We start from the raw sequence: 19,332 nt of genomic DNA, 5'->3' as shown, positions 1-19,332 counted from the left end.
ATCGAGCAGCTCACCTCGCCATTAGCCCCGGAATCCCTGTCCCTCACGTGCAGCAGGGCCACGACAGTTCCCGAGAGGGCGTCTTCCGAGATCTCGCTTAGGGCCGAGCGCACCGAAATCTCCGGTACATTGTCATTGACGTCTACCACAGTGACCACGACTTTTGTCGTATCAAAAAGGCCACCCCCATCATGTGCCTGCATCTCTAGTTTGTAAGAGTCGCCTTCCTCGAAGTCCAGGCTCCGCAGTAGCTTGATCGCTCCCGTGTCGCTATCCAGCTGGAAAATCTGCGAGGATTTCTCTGTGATTTTCTTAAACGAGTATTTAATTTCCCCATTCAGCCCCTCGTCAGCGTCTGTGGCCGGAATGCTCAGGAGGGTGGAGCCCACGGGCACGTCCTCGGGCACACGCACCGTGTACTCCGCCTGGCTGAACACGGGCGCGTTGTCGTTCGCGTCCAGCACCGTCACGCGGATCCGAGCCGTGCCCGTCCGTGCCGGATCGCCGCCGTCGCTCGCCCTCAGCACCAGCTCGTGAAACGCCGCCTCCTCCCGGTCCAGCGCCTTGGCCAGCACCAGCTCGGGACGCTGATCGCCGCCGGGGCCCGCCTGCACGGCCAGCGAGAAGTGCTCGTCGCCGCTCAGCTCGTAGCTCTGCAGGGAATTCCGGCCCGAGTCCGGGTCCTGAGCCTCTGTTAGTGGAAACCGCGATCCCGGGGCTGTTGTTTCGATAATTTTCAGCTCTGTTTCTGGCTCTCTGAAACTCGGAGCGTTGTCATTAATGTCAGTGATGTCCACTTGGATCCCGTAAATCTGCATTTCCCCTTCCACTATCAGCTCACAGCGCAGCACGCATTGCTGCAATTCCTCGCACAGCTGCTCTCTGTCGATCCTCGCCGCTGTCACTAAATGTCCCGTCTTCCCGTACAGAGCAAAATACTGCGTACTACCTGCCGAGACAATACGGACACCGCGATCTCGGAGTGCCAGCACAGGCAGCCCCAGGTCCTTGGCCACGTCGCCCACGAAGGAGCCCTTGGGCATCTCCTCGGGCACCGAGTAGCGCAGCTGCCCCCACGCCGCCTGCCACGCCGCCAGCAGGACGGCGCAGAGCAGAGCTCGCTGCTGCCGGCCCCAGCGCCTCCCCGCCGCGCACATCTCCGCCGCGGCACCGCAACACCGCAACACGGCTTGCAGATCCTCGGCACAGATTTGGAGCCGAATCACCCCTCCAGCCGGTCCCGGCAGTCCGTCGGCCTCGGTTCCCTACGGCTCCGCACAGTCGGGCGATCGCAGACCGCCGGTCCTCCGCGCCAGGAACCGAGCGGGTGCGCAGCGGGCGGGGCTGCAGCGCTCCGAGCTTCCTCTCGCTCCTCTCGGTCAACAGCGGCGCCCGCAGCCTCCGCTCGGCACTGCAGGCACCGAGCGCTGCCGAGCGCTGCCCGCCCTGCCTGGCACACGGACAGCTCGCGGGGGTGACACCGTCGTCACTGAGTCGTGGGGTCCCGTTCAGGCGGGACTATGTGGCTTGTGCTTTTCTCCAGCAGATCCCGTCTTCGATCCTTTAGCTGATCCCTACCAGACGTCAATTATAGAACTCCTGTGTTTCTACTACATTTACCACATTGGAAAATATTCCTGAAATCCTGGTTTATGACAAAGTTCTTTTAATATGGCATGTAAAATATTACAACTATTACCCTAGTCGTTCCAAACCCTTATTTCTGATACGAATGGCACAGCTGTTGCGGCTGTCTTGTTTGATTTATTTTGTCTTTGCCTTTGTATAAACCAAAACGGCTTCAAACTGGAATGTCATCGGTGACACTGGTCTAACAAACCCCACCATACCAGACTGCAGTGATGACGATCCCCCCTCAAAGTGAGTCTTTCTAAAGGACTGATCTTCCTTATGGACTTTGTAAGTTTTCACCTGCATCGTTGGATGCTCGGAATCAGCCTGTGCTGTTTTTCATTCTCCTACCATCACTCTCAAATTGCTCATTGTAACCTGGAATACTACAGCTCGTGATTGCACACATTACTCGATTACACATTTCTCTCTTAGAGAGCAGCACCAGCCGTGCAGAGGAACTCGGTGATCCATTCCAAAATAAACCCAAAACCCATAATAAAGAAAATGTCTCTTCGGAATAAGAGGTATACAAATAGAAAACAGGCTCTGAAGCACAAAACAGATGTTTTTACTTTCGGAGATCTATTCTATGGCTCAACTCCAGCTAAATAATAACTGGACAAAAGAAATCTGTCGCATGGTGTAATCATTTGCTCAACGCCTCAAAAGATGGGAAGGCACATGGCAGAGAAACAAGCTCTAAATTCCTCTTCATGGATCCCCACACACTTCCTTTGGAAGTCCAATTTCTCAAAAGCATTAACCGACAGGGTTTTACCCAAATATAAACCATGTCCAAGTACATTGCTTTTGGAAAGACAGATTTTGGAAAGCATTTCATTTTATGGAGCAAAGCAACTCCTAATAATTCAGACGATATTCATAGGCAAATATTCTCAGCTGAACCCATATGTGTAACGAATCAAAAGCACAGTTTCAAAACACTTCTATTATTTTACTCTGCAGAAGTAGAACAGCAAAAATCTACTCACTGAGCCTACACCTGTGAATTTTACATTTTTTTCTTTTGATATCCCTCTGCACCTTCACTGCTTCCTTTGCACCTTCACTGCTTCCTTCAATACAGAATACTACAACCGAAGATGAAAAAAAAATTAAATCAACAAAAAACCAACTAACAAACCAAATAAAGAGCAAAGCAGAAGAAAAATACCTGCAGAGAGAAACAACGCCTGGAATCCTGGAATAAGTAACATATCCCGCTTAGGCTCCCCATTCTGCAAAAACCAAACCACAAAATATGACAGACACTGTACTACATCATCATAAAGGAACAATCTTTCATGGCAAAAATACCTACATTTCAGGGGAAAGTGAACACTACTACAAACTTGAATTCCTTTAACAGAAGTCCGCCACGAACCAGCAGTGTTGTGTAAAAGGAATTGATAATTACATTCTACAGGGTAAAAAAAGAACTTTACAAAGGTCGGGAAAAGCCAGTCCTGGTACAATTTATCCATCCCACTATTGCTGCCATTTCTACACCAGCCTTTGCAAAAGACAGAAGGACATATATCTGAAGTTGGAAATACTTACTAGGGAAGAACAGTCTACAACATTTTCTTGTGAAACAGCAATGCTACCCGTTTGGCATAATATAAATAATTCCTCGACAATAATAATCATCCTCAGTAAAGCTACCATTTTCGACAGCAGCAGCTTACCTATAAAACATGGGAGGATAAAAAGAAGAGGGCTGGGAAACACAGGTAACTTTGTGATTCATGGAGTCACGGGAATGGTTTCTTTGGCTGTCCCATAACAAAAAAGTATTAACCACCCGTCTGACAAAGACGCCAACTATATGAATTTGGGGAAAGAGAGGTCGAAAGAAAAATCTCCACCACCATTAATTTACCGGGTTCACAGCCAGAAATATAAATGGGAGAGGTAGTGAAAGTCCCTAAACTGAACCAGAAATGGTAACCACCGAAGGACAGCGACACATCTCAGGGAAACAAAGCGGAAGAAAGATGAAGGTTTAGAAAGGCTCAATCCGAAATGTGCAAGCGCGAAGATTTACAGACCTGGGGTAGGTCGGGATTGGCGAGCACCTCCTCCCCTACGGCGCTACTACTCAGGCTCGGCTTCTCGCAGGAATCGCCGCCCAGCAGCTCCTCCGCCGACAGGATGGGCACCGGCGGCGGCGGCGGCGGCCAAGCGGCCTCGGGCACGGCGAGAGCGACACAACAAGAATGAGGTTCAGATCAGACGTCAGGTGGGACACAGCGTCTCTGTCGCTCAGCTCCGGCAGCGCCTCCTGCAAGCTCTCGGCCAGCACCACGTGCAGCGTGGCCGTGGCCGAGAGCGCCGGCTGCCCGTGGTCCTTCACCACGGCCACCACGCGCTGCTTGGCCGCGTCCCGCTCGGACACGGCGCGCGCCGTGCGCACCTCGCCGCTGTGCAGCCCCACGCGGAACAGCGCCGGCTCCGACGCCGGCACCAGCTCGTAGGACAGCCACGCGTTGCGCCCCGCGTCCGCGTCCACCGCCACCACCTTGGCCACCAGGTACCCGGCCTCGGCCGAACGCGGAACCACCTCGAAAGGAGTCGCCGCCGCTCCCGGAGCCTCTCCCGGCGCCGCAGCGGCTCCGCCTCCCGCCGCTGCCGGCCACAGCACCCGGGGCGCGTTGTCGTTGCGGTCCAGCACGAAGACGCGCACCGTGGCCGTGGAGCTGCGCGCCGGCGAGCCGCCGTCCTGCGCCCGCACGGCCACCGTGAACTCGCGGCACTGCTCGTAGTCCAGGGAGCGCTGCGCGTACAGCGCGCCGCTCCGCGCCTCCACCGACACGAGCGGCGCCGCGCCCGCCGCGCCCGCGCTGCCGCCCGCCAGCCAGTAGCTCACGCGCCCGTTGGCGCCCGCGTCCGCGTCCCGCGCCTGCACGCGCAGCACCAGCGCGCCCGCCGCGTTGTTCTCCGCCACGTACGCGCTGTACGCCGCCTCCTCGAACACCGGCGCGTTGTCGTTCACGTCCGACACCTCCAGCACCAGCTCCGTGCTGCTCCACAGCGCCGGCCTGCCCCGGTCCCGGGCCACCACCGTCACGCGGTGCTCGGACGCCTGCTCGCGGTCCAGCGCGCTCGCCGTCACCACCTTGTACGAGCCGCCCGACGACGCCACGATCGACAGCGGCGCCTCTCCCGACAGCTCGCACGACACCTGACCGTTCTCGCCCGAGTCTCTGTCCCGCACTTTTAGCAGGGCCACCACGGTGCCAGTCAGTGCGTCTTCGGCTACTGGGCACGAGAGAGACAGAATGGTGATTTCCGGGGCATTATCGTTCTCGTCTGTGACATCTATTTGAGCCTTGCAGTGAGCCGTTAACCCGCCTCCGTCCGTCGCCTCCAGGCCGAAGATATATTTATTCTTCTCCTCAAAATCGAGGGGCCCCACCGTCCTGACCTCGCCGCTGTCGCTGTCGACAGTGAACAATGCACGGATGCTGTCCGGGACGTTGCCGAATGAGTAGGAGACCCGCCCGTTGGAGCCCGTGTCTGCATCTGTCGCCTGTACCCGGAGGACCAGAGACCCCAGTGAAAGATTCTCCACTACTCTCGCCTCGTAGACTCTTTTACTGAACACGGGCGGGTTGTCGTTTGCGTCAGTAACGTTGATGCGAACCTGGACAGTCCCGGACCTCATGGGCTCTCCGCTATCCACTGCCGTCAGCACCAGTTCAAATGAGCTCTGCTTCTCTCGGTCCAAGGCTCTCTCCAGCACTAATTCTGGCTGCTTGCTTCCGTCAGGGCTCTCTGTCACGGCCAAACTGAAGGACGGGTTGCTGGTGAGCTGATAAGTCAGCAGTGAGTTACCTCCTGCGTCTGCATCCCGGGCCATCTCCAAAGGAAAACGAGCACCGGGAGGGATTAATTCACCGATCTCGAGGTCCACAACAGCCTTGCTGAAGGTCGGGGAGTTGTCATTCACATCCTCGATCGCCACCTCGACGTGGAAAACGTTCAGCGGGTTGTGCACCAGCGCCTCGAACCTGACTGAGCAGGTCGCCGACTCGCCGCACGTCTCCTCCCGGTCCAGCCTCTCATTCACGTACAGGTTCCCGTTCTCCTCGTTCACCGTGAAGTATTGCTTCTCCTCGCTCAGCCGCAGCTTGCGCGCCGGCAGCTCGTCCGCGCTGAGCCCCAGGTCCCGCGCCAGCGGCCCCACGAGCGAGCCTCTGCCCAGCTCCTCGGGGATGGCGTAGCGGACCCGCTCGGCCGCCGCCCGGCCCCACACGCACAGCAGCACCGCGGCCAGCAGCGCTCGCCCGCCGCCCGGCCCGCGCCTCTGCCGCCGCCTCACCGCCATTCTCTGCCCGCAGCGCTCGCCGCGCTCCTGCCTCCTGCCGCTGCCCTGCCTCCCTTCCAGCCGCTCTCGCCGGCGACAACAGAGACCGCTCAAACGCAGCGAGCTCGGCGCGCCGCCTCTCTCCGCCTCTCGCCGCCGCTGCTGCTGCTGCTGTTGGCGGTGCCGCTGCCGCTGTGGCCGGCGCCGGGCGAGCGAGCAGCCTGCGGGGGCAGGACGCTGCGGCGGCGGCGGCGGCGGCTCCAGCGCCGCTCGGCGGCGGCCAACAGCGACACCCGGAGGCGCCGCCGCGCCACTGCAGCCGCCGGATGGCCGCGCTCAAGGGGGCCCGGCTTTGGGCGGGGCTCAGCGGCTGCACCGGCCCCGGGGTCTCTCCCGACTGCAAACACAGCGCAGCAGCTCTTTCTTTATGCGACTCCAAAGGACATTAAACCTGAGAAGGCTTTTTCAGTACTTTTAGAGCATCTCTCTTTGTCGCAGTGAACGAACAGAAGCAAATATTTATGGCAGACTAATAAAGTCACCTACTCTTATTAAAATGAAGGTACAACCTTAAAAAAAGAAGCGACAGTATAGCTGAGGAAGACATTAAAAGCTCTTTAGCTCTCTAGGATATTTCTAATTGTTATATTAGTCAGAAAAACTACCTAGAAGGTAATAGTTATAGTAGTAAGGAGTAGTCAATAATATTCAGAAGCACAGGGAAGGAAAAGTAATTTCTGTGTTGTCATGGTTTGTGTGTGTAGGAAACTTTATGGTCATGTAGTCCATACCTCACTAGTCAGCTTTCTTAAAGCCCTGAACCCTTTTAAGCATGGTATATCAATATCTTCTCTGGGCAACGGGTTCCTATGTCTCACCACCCCCTATGAAATCATGTTACCTGGCTAAACCTACCTCCTCTCAGTTGCAAACTGCTCATCTTGTCCTTCAAGATGGGCCCTATCAGAAATCTCCCTCTATATTCTTTTACATATTTTATATAGTAAACATTGCAATCATTTCTTCACAGCACCTTTTCACCTCTGGCTGAAGGGCTTCTCTCTGCCCATTTATGTGCCCATCCTTTGAGAACTTCTGGTGTCTTTCTCTGAACATACTCTGACAGGTCTTACAAACGTATGGTGAAGACAGAAAATCACAGAATCACAAGATTGGAGAGACCTTCAACATCATTGTGTCCAACCCCTGCCCTAACACCTCAACTAAACCACAGCACCCAGTGCCACATCCAGGCTTTTTGTAAACACATCCAGGAATGGTGACTCCACCACCTTCACAGGCAGACAACTCCAGTACTTGATCATTCTTTCTATAAAAATCTTTTTCCTAACATCCAGCCTATACTTCCCTTGGTGCAGCTTAAGTCTCTCTCCTCTCGTTCTGTCAGTTGCTCCTCCCTTGTCCTGCTGGCCCTGCTATTTGTTATCCAGCCCAGAATGTGATTGACTCCCTGGCCTGCAAGAACTCCCTGCCAGCTCATATCCCATTTGTCACCCACCAGGACCCCAAGTCCTCCTCCACAGGGCAGCTCTCAATCCCCCAAGTTTGTACTGCAAGGGGATTGCCCTGACCCAGGTGCATGATTTTGCACTTGACCTTGTTGAACTTAATGAGGCTGACATGAGTCCACTCCTCCAGACTGTCCGGGTCCCTGGGGATGACATCCCATCCTTCTGCTGAATTGGTGGCACCACTTAGCTTGGTGCCAGCTGCAAACCTGTAGAGAGCACTCTCAATCCAATCAGATGTGTCACTGACAAAAACACTGAATATATTGGTCCAAGTACAGGCCCTTGAAGACCCCACACATGGGTAGTTTCCAGCTGGGCACTGAGATATTGTCTACAACTCTTTGAACTCCACCTGCACTTGGACAATAGGAACAGATGGGACCTTCCATGTGAGGTCAGATACCCTGAGTTCACACTTAAACCAGAAAGCAAGGCAAGAGATTTTTATTGAGCAGAAGCAAAACAATTCAGATGGTACGCATCTAATTTCATTTTAGGAAGTCCTCATCAGGTCTCCTGTGGTTTTTTTTTACATAACATGGCCTGTTAACTTCCCTACAAATAAAATTCTCTAAATGTAAACACTTTATATTGGGCCTTGTCTGTATACTATAAAAAAAAAATAAGAGAGACCCCTTTTAGCTTTTTGTTCATTTTCTTCACACCAAAAATCCTGGTTTAGATTATTAAAGTTTTTGCTGCAAAACAACCCTTACATCTTCCAATGCAAAATGCCTTTTCTCCAGAAAGAGGGAAACTGAACCATGACCAGGAAACAAAGGCCTAAAAGGAAGTGTAATTACACCTGTGAGGAAACCATGTACCATAATGTTCCAGGGACACAGAGGTGGATAAAGGAGGATTCTCACAAGAATCACAAGCCATTCTACTCAGACAACAATGTTCTAGCTCTCCACATTCTAATATCTCATTGTCAGATGATTACCATTGCCTTTGAAAACAGGGAAATCGGGATCATAACAAATGGCACAGGCCTTGGCACCAGACCTGAAACCAAACTACTGCTCACCCAGAAACACACTGGCCCATCCGTGTTCCTCGTTCCAAGCTAGTCCCTCACCCTCCTCACTCTACATTCACAACTTTTAGTTGCACTACAGGCAGTACACAACATTTAGCTGTGTGTCAGTCACAAGCAAAAGAACATGTAATCCAATAACCTTCTTGGAAAAATATAAGTGTATCAAAGCCTTTCTGCTGGCAGCTGAACACCTTCATGAGTGAGCATGGATGAGAACAGCTCCCACCACCTGATAATCTGAACAGATCTCTACTTCCAGGGACTGTCAGCCAAGCCAAGGCCAACTTGTAGAACATAACAAACAAGGAAGGAATAGGAAAGCCACAGAATTCAACAATCACAGCTTAACATTTCAGACTTTGTCAAGTGTAGCATGTACACAAGAAGCACCATCTACCTTGCAAAAAGTACACAGGAGATTTACATGGGACTTTACACAGGCATGGTTCACTAAGTAATTTATTTGGAAAACAAGAAAAGTGCACAGCACCAAAACTATGGGAATAAAAATTAGGGGAAATCGAATGTTTATACCAACCTCCTAGACAGTTCAAACTATATCACAGCAAACTCTTTTACCTGCCCTGTCTCTGTGCAGACAGAAAGCTTCAGTGTGCTCAAACATCACACAACAGAAACTACTTTGCAAACAGACAGAAGACATGTTTCTTAGTTTCTCACGCAGCTTCTCCTCATGGAGAATAAAGATCACAGCACAGATCCACACATAGGAACTTCTCTGCTCACTTTCATTTCAAGGCACCAGAAATTTTCAAGCCCCCAAACCAGAATTTCCTAACAAAACAATCATCCCATGCTCTACATTCTCCACACACAAACAGCTGAAATCCTAACAAAATGTCATCAGTTACTTCATATGAGCAAGATCCATTAATAACCTCTGAAGGTTGGTCAAGGCTGGGGAAAGCTCAGTACACCTAAGGCAAGATTTTACTTCACTGTCTTACAAGGACATACACCTGGAAAAGTGACAGTTCTTAAACACAGAATCTCTGAAGCATGTTCACATTTCCATAGGTATGTCTGCAGACAAATTCATGTAAGTCTGTATCTTTCTGGGATACAGGAAAAGGGGGAATTCTCTAAGTCACACAGGCCTTGGCACTAGGATTGCTGTGAAAGCACGCTGAGCCAAGTGGAACATGCAATTCCCTCCTTTCCTGCTCTGAGGCCAATCTCTCACTGATCTTCCCACCACGAATATTTGACAAGAAAGAGTATTTCTCAGAGTGATGTTTTGCAGAAAGACATCTATGAAAGTGTTTTTCTTTCCATCTGAAACAGGAAAGGCATGAACAGGTCAGACAGACGACTCTAACAGATGTAATCTTCCACACACTCTCAGAGACAAAGGCCCAGCATTAGCTCATTAGATCAAGCAATACAACAAATTAACAAATACATAATGAAGGGATCATCCCATATAGTTCTAGATTATGCAAATTCCAGAATTTCTTAGGTAGTAAGTGAAGTGTTTGATCTTCCCCAATCTTTCATTATGGTATTTGTAAAAAGTGCATATTTAAGCTGTTAGCTAAGGATTGGTGAAAAGATGCAAATTCATAGGGAGAACCTCCCAGGGTTCCCTGTATAGGTGCAATGAGATGTCATCCAGCTAAACATTTTGGGATGATGAAACTCATGTTGCATGATCCTGCAAGTGGGCACTGGTCAGGGAAAGGGGCAAACCATATTTCTTTTGCCTTTCAAGAGACCTTCCCACACAGCTCCCAGGAGTCTTATCTCCAGCCCTTCTTAACTTGCATAGAGTCTTCTGACTCTCAGAAGCTGCAAGAACACGTAATGAAACTCCCAGATGTACCAAAAAAAAGCCCTGTAATATGCCACATGATCAGATCATGTACATTCAGCAGGTGGGGAAGTGCCTTCCTCAGCAGGCTCCAACAACTAAATATTTCAGTAGCAGGTACTCAAGCAGGGTATCCACTTGGTAAAAAGTCAAGAGAATATTCTCACTGGAGTTCACAAGGGAAAATGCACACAGCCATTACTGTAGGCCTCGTTTAACAGCTAAGACAAACTGAACTTGTACATCAGCTTTACATATTTCAGTTATTTCTAACCACACCAGAGCACATGTTTTTAGTTGCTCTGTCTTCATGAAACACCATGATAGAAATGTAGCACACATAATTTCTCTTTACTGAGAGCAAGGATAACAACATGCATGCAAAATTATATCTTTGCTCATCATTATGGTTCAAAGAAATTTAAAATGTCTTGAACTGATTAGGCAATATGCACATCTGATAAAAACCTAGACTTGAGAGTAGCAGCTCAGAGACACCATCATCCTAATTCAGCATATTGTGTAACTTGGAAGATAGGTTACTCTCAAACCTTGATGTTCCCTGTGTGCTGGTGCTCAGTAACTGCCACTGACAGGAAATATCACACGGCAAGGAAGCAGACTGATGAACCCACTACTTGATCAGTCACATTCTGAGCAGTGTGAGATCAAAAGTAAGACATCTTTAGCTCATAACAACAAAGCATGCAGAAAAATAAGAGGGCAAGACTTTTCCAGATTGTGGCACTTGGAGTAGAGACATCATCTCAGTCTTTAGCAGGGAATGAATACACAGTATCCTTTTTCCAAAGCTCACATTATGGCAATGGCCATAATTGCACAATTCAGCCAGAAACATCACATCAACCTGCAAACACACAGGAAGGACCACCCAGGGCCCCCAGTACAGCTGGGATAAAATCTTCTAGTCAAGCCTCTTTGAGAAGACAGAAGTCACCTTCTGGCCTAGACCACACTCTTCAACACATACCATCACACCATGGACTTCACACAGCTACCTTTACATCTCTGTAATGAAGGTGGATCCTCCACCACAACTATGTGGTTATTAGAGAAATGGGAAACAAATTTCGAATTTCTGGAAGGCAACAGCAGAAGTCCTCTAGGACAAAGTAAAATTATGAAAATCTGCACTGGGGCATTCTCGCCCTCATCACCTTGCCACCCATAACCCAATACTCTCCACTTCTCCCTTGGTATGGACCTTGCCACAACAGAAATTTTCAAGCTAAAGCACATCCAGTCCTAACAAAAAAAAATGTAAAAGACAAGGGATCAGTAAAATTTTTCTACTGTTTCCTCCAATGGCCCTTCATACACTGACATATACCTTCCTCCAGAAGGTGCACAAAGACCAGAAATACATGAACGCAAAGACAATTCTTGGTCACTGGCTTGCCGTGAGAAAAACTAAAGGCTGAGAGGAATAAAAAAAAAATGCCAGCATCACACTCAGGAGTATTTCACACCACTCAGGCACATGTGCTCTCGGGAAGACATCTGATTCCGCTAATAATATGACATGTCCTTAACTAACAACACAAGGTATCCATTCAGAAGAGCTGAGACAGAGAGGAAAACTGTATTATATGGGAAAAGTGCCACAACGAGAAAGGACCTGGCAGCAGATAAAAAATCAAAGACACGGGAAAAAGCCGCACCCGGCAGCAGCATCACTTCTATATCCTCCAACAACGGCTTATACGTCCATCACTGCATAGAAGGACGAACCAAAGGGTCGCTGAACGAAATTTTGCCTTCCAGCATAAGTAACTCACCGGAGTAGAGGAGGGGTCGAGGGGGCAAACGCCGGCCAGATCCTCGTCCCCGAGCAGGGGCGCGGGCTCGTCGGGCGGCGGCCGGGCCGGGAGGGTGTCGCAGCAGCTGGCGGCCGAGAAGCGCAGCTGGCTCTTGCGCGAGTCGGCCGTGAGCGACACGTCGTGCGAGTAGGACTGCAGGAAGGCGCGCACGCCGTCGATGCCCACGAAGTGCGACACGGGCACGCCGCGCAAGGCGCCGCTGTCGGCCGGCAGCAGCTGCTGGCGGTGCCAGCGGCGCAGGCGCAGCGCCAGCAGCAGCAGCAGGAAGGCCACGAAGAGGCACGACACGACGGCCACGGCCAGCACGAGCCAGCGCGTCAGGCTGGCGGCCGGCTCGCCCGGCGCCGCCGCCTCGTCGGCCTAAACCTGCATCTTTCCCTCTACTATCAGCTCACAGCGCATCACGCATCGCTGCACACTCTCGCACAGCTGCTCTCTGTCGATCCTCTCCGCCGTCACTAAATGTCCCGTCTTCCCGTGTAGAGCAAAATACTGCGTCCTACCTTTGTCCAAGATGTGAACACCGCGATCTCGGATCTCCGGCAGGTGCAGCCCCAGGTCCTTGGCCACGTCGCCCACGAAGGAGCCCTTGGGCATCTCCTCGGGCACCGAGTAGCGCAGCTGCCCCCACGCCGCCTGCCACGCCGCCATCAGCAGGACGGCGCAGAGCAGAGCTCGCTGCCGCCGGCCCCAGCGCCTCCCCGCCGCGCACATCTCCGCCGCACAACCGCCGGCACCGCAGCACCGCCGATCTAATCCCGCTGGCACTCAAAGCTCTCAGCTCCTGCACCGTGCGCTGCCCTGGTCCCTTCGCCTGGCTGCAGAACGGACCAGCACCCCGCGGAAGATCGCTGGCTCTGCAGGGAATTCCGGCCCGAGTCCGGGTCATGAGCTTCGGCCAGGGGAAACCGCGACCCCAGCGCTATCATCTCGCTTAGTCTGAGCTCTTTTTCTGCCTCTCTGAAGCTCGGACCGTTGTCGTTAATGTCTGTGATTTCTACTTCGATTCCGTAAACTTGCATCTGTCCCTCCACTATCAGCTCACAGCGCAGCACGCATTTCTTCACCAGCCGGCACAGCTGCTCTCTGTCGATCCTCTCCGCCGTCACTAAATGTCCCGTCTTGCCGTACAGAGCGAAATACTGCGTCCTACCTTTGTTCAGGATGCGCACTCTGTGATCGCTGAGCTCCAGTAGCTGCAGCCCCAGGTCCTTGGCCACGTCGCCCACGAAGGAGCCCTTGGGCATCTCCTCGGGCACCGAGTAGCGCAGCTGCCCCCACGCCGCCTGCCACGCCGCCAGCAGGACGGCGCAGAGCAGAGCTCGCTGCCGCCGGCCCCAGCGCCTCCCCCCCGCGCACATCTCCGCCGCGGCACCGCTCGTTCGCTTGCAGCTCCTCGCCGCCAACTCAGATAGTTCCGGCTCCGACTCTGACTGCACTCAGCTTCTGTACGGTATTTCAGCCACCGGCTCCTCCGTCTTGCTATAGCACGGCTCCGCACCGCGGAGACGCTCGCATACGCAGGTTCGGGCAGGGAGCGAGCGATCGAGCGGGTCCGCAGCGGGCGGGGCTGCAGCGCTCCGAGCTTCCTCTCGCTCCTCTCGGTCAACAGCGGCGCCCGCAGCCTCCGCCCGGCACTGCAGGCACCGAGCGCCGCCCGCTCTGCCTTGCTCCGTACAGGGGACAGTCGCCACGGAGACGTCGCTTTTCGTCCAGCGCCGATCTCCTGCCTCCGCATTTCTCCAGCCGATCTCTGTCTTCATCCTCCAGTGTATCACCATCGGGAGGAAGGCACAGGCATTCCGTGCGCGTGGTTCTTTAACCTCACGGGAAACTTGTAATTGTCATTATACGTAAATTAAAACACATATTTTTCCCTGTAGCTTATTGTTAGTCTCATACTTTTTGTTCAAAAGCATCTTCAACAACAGGCACTCAGAGAGAAAACGGGAAGATACCATATCCCGAAAAAAGAGCTATGCGGTTCATTAAAACAAGCGGGACGAGAGCAATTACATACTTCTTGAAGTCAGGGAGCTAATTGTTACAGGGTTCAATTATGGGTATAAATAAAGTTGCAGCTAAAACTCTCAAATGAAACTTTCAGGACTTGAAATATTTGACATCCTTTCCTAAGATACGCCTTCTATTTCCTTCGTTTATACAGATTTACATTTAATCAAGTCATTCTGAGTTTTCTTTTTTCCTAAAATCAAGGTATAAAGCATTGCAGTTCGTTATTAAACTGTTCATCTAAGTATTTCTTAACGATGTTGATATGTTGATAAGATATGCATTTAAGAAAACAATAATGGAAACTTAGAACAAAAGTATAACACTTGAAATCTGCTGACCACTAGTCAATGTGCAAATGAGCTTGATGCAAGTGCCTAAACCCTCCTCTGGCCAATCTCCCTGATATGGCTTACCTTCACATCTCAGATGTCTATCCTAATAAACAGAACTGCAAACATTTGCTCTTCTCATTATACCCGACTTCTACTAAAACCCTCAACATCTATATGAAAAGAGGATAAAAAATTAAATAAAAACAGAAAATTTTCAGCACTCTCACCATTGTACGAAAAAAAAGTCATGAAGAGCAAAAGAGAGCGAACTGCCAGCCAATAAAGGAAGCCATCTAGCCTCACAACTGCATTCCCCCCGAAACGGACGGCAGTCTCTTTTTTCCACTCAGAAAAAAGTGAAAGAAACTTTCCACATTCGTTTCCTTTCTAAGTCTAATAGGAAAAACCCACAACTTTTAACGAAAGAGTCTGGGTATTAAGCACTCACTTTTTGAACAAATCAGTCAGGAAGGATAAATGCTCCAAAACCAGGTGTCAGTGTGTTTTGTTTATTTTTTTTTTTTTTCCTCGACTCCGTCATGCAGAATGAGCCATTCCCATTCCACAGAATACGGAACTACTTTCAATGTTGCTAACACGTTCTAATGTACAGAGCTCGAGTGTTGAAGACAACACCTCGCACCTCAAGCTGTGACCAAGGAAGAACCAAGTGCTTCCTGCTCTCCATGAACGGGGGATGTCCAGTTCCCTAATTCAGTCCCTCACAGTGATAGGACTGTGCAACACACATAAACACGACTGCGGGAAGCAGACACTGGACAAACGCTGAGAAAGGCCGCTACCAGCCGAAGGGAGAGCTATGATCAAAGCCTGTCAGCTGAAGTTGTTACCAAGAAAAAAGGAAAAACTTCTGCCCTACGTGGAGACACAGATGACGAATACACACTGGGACCAAGCAGAGAATACCCGGAGAAAAAAGATGACGTTTCGTGAACTTTTAAAACCACAACCTCACGCATTACAGACCTGTGGTGCATCCGAACAGACCAGCGGGTCTCCCGCGACGAGGTCACTGCTCGGGCTCGGCTTCTCCAAAGGCTCCCCGCCCAGCAGCTCCTCCGCCGACAGGACGGGCACCGGCGGCGGCGGCCAAGCGGCCTCGGGCACGGCGCGGGCCGGCGCCGCCACGCACAGGTTGTAGGAGTAGGGCAAGGTGCCCTCGCAGAAGTCGGCCGGGAAGGCGGCGCCGGCCAGCGAGAAGCGCTGCGCGCCCAGGCAGCGCAGCACGGCGGGCGGCCCGGCCCGGCGCAGCCGCGCCAGCACGGCCAGCGCCACGCTCAGCACCAAGAGCGCCGACAGCAGCGCCAGCGCCAGCACCAGGTAGAACTGCAGCTCGGCCGCCGCCGCCGCCTCGGCGCCCGCCGGCCGCTCGCTCAGCTCCGGCAGCGCCTCCTGCAAGCTCTCGGCCAGCACCACGTGCAGCGTGGCCGTGGCCGAGAGCGCCGGCTGCCCGTGGTCCTTCACCACGGCCACCACGCGCTGCTTGGCCGCGTCCCGCTCGGACACGGCGCGCGCCGTGCGCACCTCGCCGCTGTGCAGCCCCACGCGGAACAGCGCCGGCTCCGACGCCGGCACCAGCTCGTAGGACAGCCACGCGTTGCGCCCCGCGTCCGCGTCCACCGCCACCACCTTGGCCACCAGGTACCCGGCCTCGGCCGAACGCGGAACCACCTCGAAAGGAGTCGCCGCCGCTCCCGGAGCCTCTCCCGGCGCCGCAGCGGCTCCGCCTCCCGCCGCTGCCGGCCACAGCACCCGGGGCGCGTTGTCGTTGCGGTCCAGCACGAAGACGCGCACCGTGGCCGTGGAGCTGCGCGCCGGCGAGCCGCCGTCCTGCGCCCGCACGGCCACCGTGAACTCGCGGCACTGCTCGTAGTCCAGGGAGCGCTGCGCGTACAGCGCGCCGCTCCGCGCCTCCACCGACACGAGCGGCGCCGCGCCCGCCGCGCCCGCGCTGCCGCCCGCCAGCCAGTAGCTCACGCGCCCGTTGGCGCCCGCGTCCGCGTCCCGCGCCTGCACGCGCAGCACCAGCGCGCCCGCCGCGTTGTTCTCCGCCACGTACGCGCTGTACGCCGCCTCCTCGAACACCGGCGCGTTGTCGTTCACGTCCGACACCTCCAGCACCAGCTCCGTGCTGCTCCACAGCGCCGGCCTGCCCCGGTCCCGGGCCACCACCGTCACGCGGTGCTCGGACGCCTGCTCGCGGTCCAGCGCGCTCGCCGTCACCACCTTGTACGAGCCGCCCGACGACGCCACGATCGACAGTGGCGCCTCTCCCGACAGCTCGCACGACACCTGACCATTCTCGCCCGAGTCCGGGTCGTTTACATTCAGCAGAGCCACCACGGTGCCAGCTGGCGAGTCTTCGGCTACTGGGCTCGAGCGCGACAGAATGGTGATCTCGGGTGCGTTGTCGTTCTCGTCCATGACGTCTATTTCCACCTTGCAGTGTGATACCAAACCCCCGCCATCCCTGGCCTCCAGGCCAAATATGTATTTGCTCTTCTCCTCGAAATCGAGGGGAGCCACCGTGCTGACCTCACCCGTTTCCCTTTCCACAGTAAACAATGCACTGATAGAGTCAGGGACGTTGCCGAAGTAGTAGAACACCTGCCCGTTGGTGCCCGCGTCTGAATCCGTCGCCTGAACCTGTAGAACAAGTGACCCCCCTGGCAAATTCTCTGCCACTCTCGCCTCGTAGACACCTTTGCTGAACACGGGTGGATTGTCATTTAAGTCCGTCACGTAGATATGAACCAGGACTGTCCCGGACCTGGCGGGTTCCCCACCATCGACCGCCAACAGCACCAGCTCAAAAGAGCTCTGCTTCTCTCGGTCCAAAGCTCTGTCCAGCACCAATTCTGGATGATTGCTTCCGTCAGGGCTCTCTTTTAAGGCCAGAGAGAAAGACGGGTTGCTGGTGAGCTGGTAAGTCAGCAGCGAATTCCTTCCCACGTCAGCGTCTCGTGCTGTCTCCAAAGGAAAACGAGCACCGGGGAGAGTCCATTCACCTATCTCGAGGTCCAGAGCAGCCTTCCTGAAGGTCGGGGAGTTGTCGTTCACGTCCTCAACGACCACCTCGACGTGGAAGACGTTCAGGGGGTTGTGCACCAGCGCCTCGAAGCTGACCGAGCAGGTCGCCGACTCGCCGCACATCTCCTCCCGGTCCAGCCTCTCATTCACGTACAGGTTCCCGTTCTCCTCGTTCACCGTGAAGTATTGCTTCTCCTCGCTCAGCCGCAGCTTGCGCGCCGGCAGCTCGTCCGCGCTGAGCCCCAGGTCCCGCGCCAGCGGCCCCACGAGCGAGCCTCTGCCCAGCTCCTCGGGGATGGCGTAGCGGACCCGCTCGGCCGCCGCCCGGCCCCACACGCACAGCAGCACCGCGGCCAGCAGCGCTCGCCCGCCGCCCGGCCCGCGCCTCTGCCGCCGCCTCACCGCCATTCTCTGCCCGCAGCGCTCGCCGCGCTCCTGCCTCCTGCCGCTGCCCTGCCTCCCTTCCAGCCGCTCTCGCCGGCGACAACAGAGACCGCTCAAACGCAGCGAGCTCGGCGCGCCGCCTCTCTCCGCCTCTCGCCGCCGCTGCTGCTGCTGCTGTTGGCGGTGCCGCTGCCGCTGTGGCCGGCGCCGGGCGAGCGAGCAGCCTGCGGGGGCAGGACGCTGCGGCGGCGGCGGCGGCGGCTCCAGCGCCGCTCGGCGGCGGCCAACAGCGACACCCGGAGGCGCCGCCGCGCCACTGCAGCCGCCGGATGGCCGCGCTCAAGGGGGCCCGGCTTTGGGCGGGGCTCAGCGGCTGCACCGGCCCCGGGGTCTCTCCCGACTGCAAACACAGCGCCGCAGCTCCTGCTGAATTCCACTCCGAGGCGCTTCTATCTGAGATGTGCTGTCGGGTGCTTTCAGGGCATTCTTTTCAGTGACATAGAACAGTCAACAGCAAATATTCATGGAAGGGCAATAGAAAATGGAATTCAGCTGCTCTTAATAAAATCACGGCCCATTTACAGCAGCAATAAATGGTAATATATACAAGACTTCAGGAGCTTTTTCAGACGTGATCACATGTCTTGAATTGCTATTCATTACTTGAGATTATTTATTATGGGATATAGATCAGCCTAAAGCAATGTAAGCATCCCCTATGCCAAGAGAGCAGAATAACATTTACTCTTTTGTTTCTGACTCATTAAACTTGATTCATCTGAGTTTTTTCATTCAGCCATTTCCGAGCACCTAACAGTAGAAAGTGCAAAAGAGAGTCCCTCATACAACCAAGCAATGCTTTCTGTTTCCAACTTAAATTTTTCTCCAAAGGCCATTTAATCCATAGCTCTGACATGAGCAAGAACACTTTCAGCTAGACTTAAATGTTGGAGGCACGTCTAAAAGTTATCTGGGCAATATTTTCCATTTTCACACAACTCACACTAAAAAGTTTTTCTCCTAATCAAAACCTCACTCATTTTCGTGGAGAACAACAGTCCGCTGCCCTATGACCACTAGCCCTCATAAAAAGATCTTGCCCCATATCTCCTACAAGCTCATTTATAAATAAATTCAAAAGTCTACACAGAGGTATCATTTCTCTGTGCTTGAAGACCTAAACTCCTTCACTCCTTCTGCACTGAAGACAACTGTCAGAACACTTATGTGATCCTTCTAGGAATTCTAGCACATCCATTGGGATATTGGCTCATAATCTGCATGCAGTCTACACTCTCAGAAAAAGAGATTAGAGGGGAGAAGGACCTCCCACCACCTGCTGGGCAGAGTGCTTGTCAT

The 19,332-nt window shown here is 53.6% G+C and overlaps 3 protein-coding genes across 3 annotated transcripts; all 3 read right to left on the bottom strand.

Moving 5' to 3' along the window:
* Positions 1-7: 7 nt before the first annotated feature.
* Positions 8-1,281, bottom strand: LOC121363601 (protocadherin gamma-A7-like; the record flags this gene model as incomplete). The annotated part of the gene is made up of 1 exon (XM_041486038.1): positions 8-1,281. A coding segment is annotated over exon 1 (1,150 nt), but the record flags the coding sequence as incomplete, so codon positions are not given.
* Positions 1,282-3,736: 2,455 nt separating this feature from the next.
* Positions 3,737-6,218, bottom strand: LOC121363600 (protocadherin gamma-B3-like). Its single transcript, XM_041486037.1, has one exon. It carries the CDS (start codon positions 5,963-5,965, stop codon positions 3,737-3,739), a length of 2,229 nt encoding a protein of 742 aa, XP_041341971.1. The 5' UTR covers positions 5,966-6,218.
* Positions 6,219-15,510: 9,292 nt separating this feature from the next.
* On the bottom strand, positions 15,511-18,126 carry LOC121363602 (protocadherin gamma-B5-like). Its single transcript, XM_041486039.1, has one exon. The coding sequence runs from the start codon at positions 17,995-17,997 to the stop codon at positions 15,511-15,513; it is 2,487 nt and encodes an 828-aa protein (XP_041341973.1). The 5' UTR covers positions 17,998-18,126.
* Between the last annotated feature and the right edge of the window lie 1,206 nt (positions 18,127-19,332).

The sequence above is a fragment of the Pyrgilauda ruficollis genome, unplaced genomic scaffold (assembly GCF_017590135.1).
Source record: "Pyrgilauda ruficollis isolate IOZ18807 unplaced genomic scaffold, ASM1759013v1 scaffold734, whole genome shotgun sequence".
NCBI lineage: Eukaryota > Metazoa > Chordata > Aves > Passeriformes > Passeridae > Pyrgilauda > Pyrgilauda ruficollis.
This window is presented reverse-complemented; position numbering and strand designations above follow the sequence as displayed.

Bases quoted from the DNA above. Each gene is read 5' to 3' on its own strand.
- LOC121363600 (XM_041486037.1), bottom strand. From the start codon at position 5,965: ATGGCGGTGAGGCGGCGGCAGAGGCGCGGGCCGGGCGGCGGGCGAGCG.
- LOC121363602 (XM_041486039.1), bottom strand. From the start codon at position 17,997: ATGGCGGTGAGGCGGCGGCAGAGGCGCGGGCCGGGCGGCGGGCGAGCG.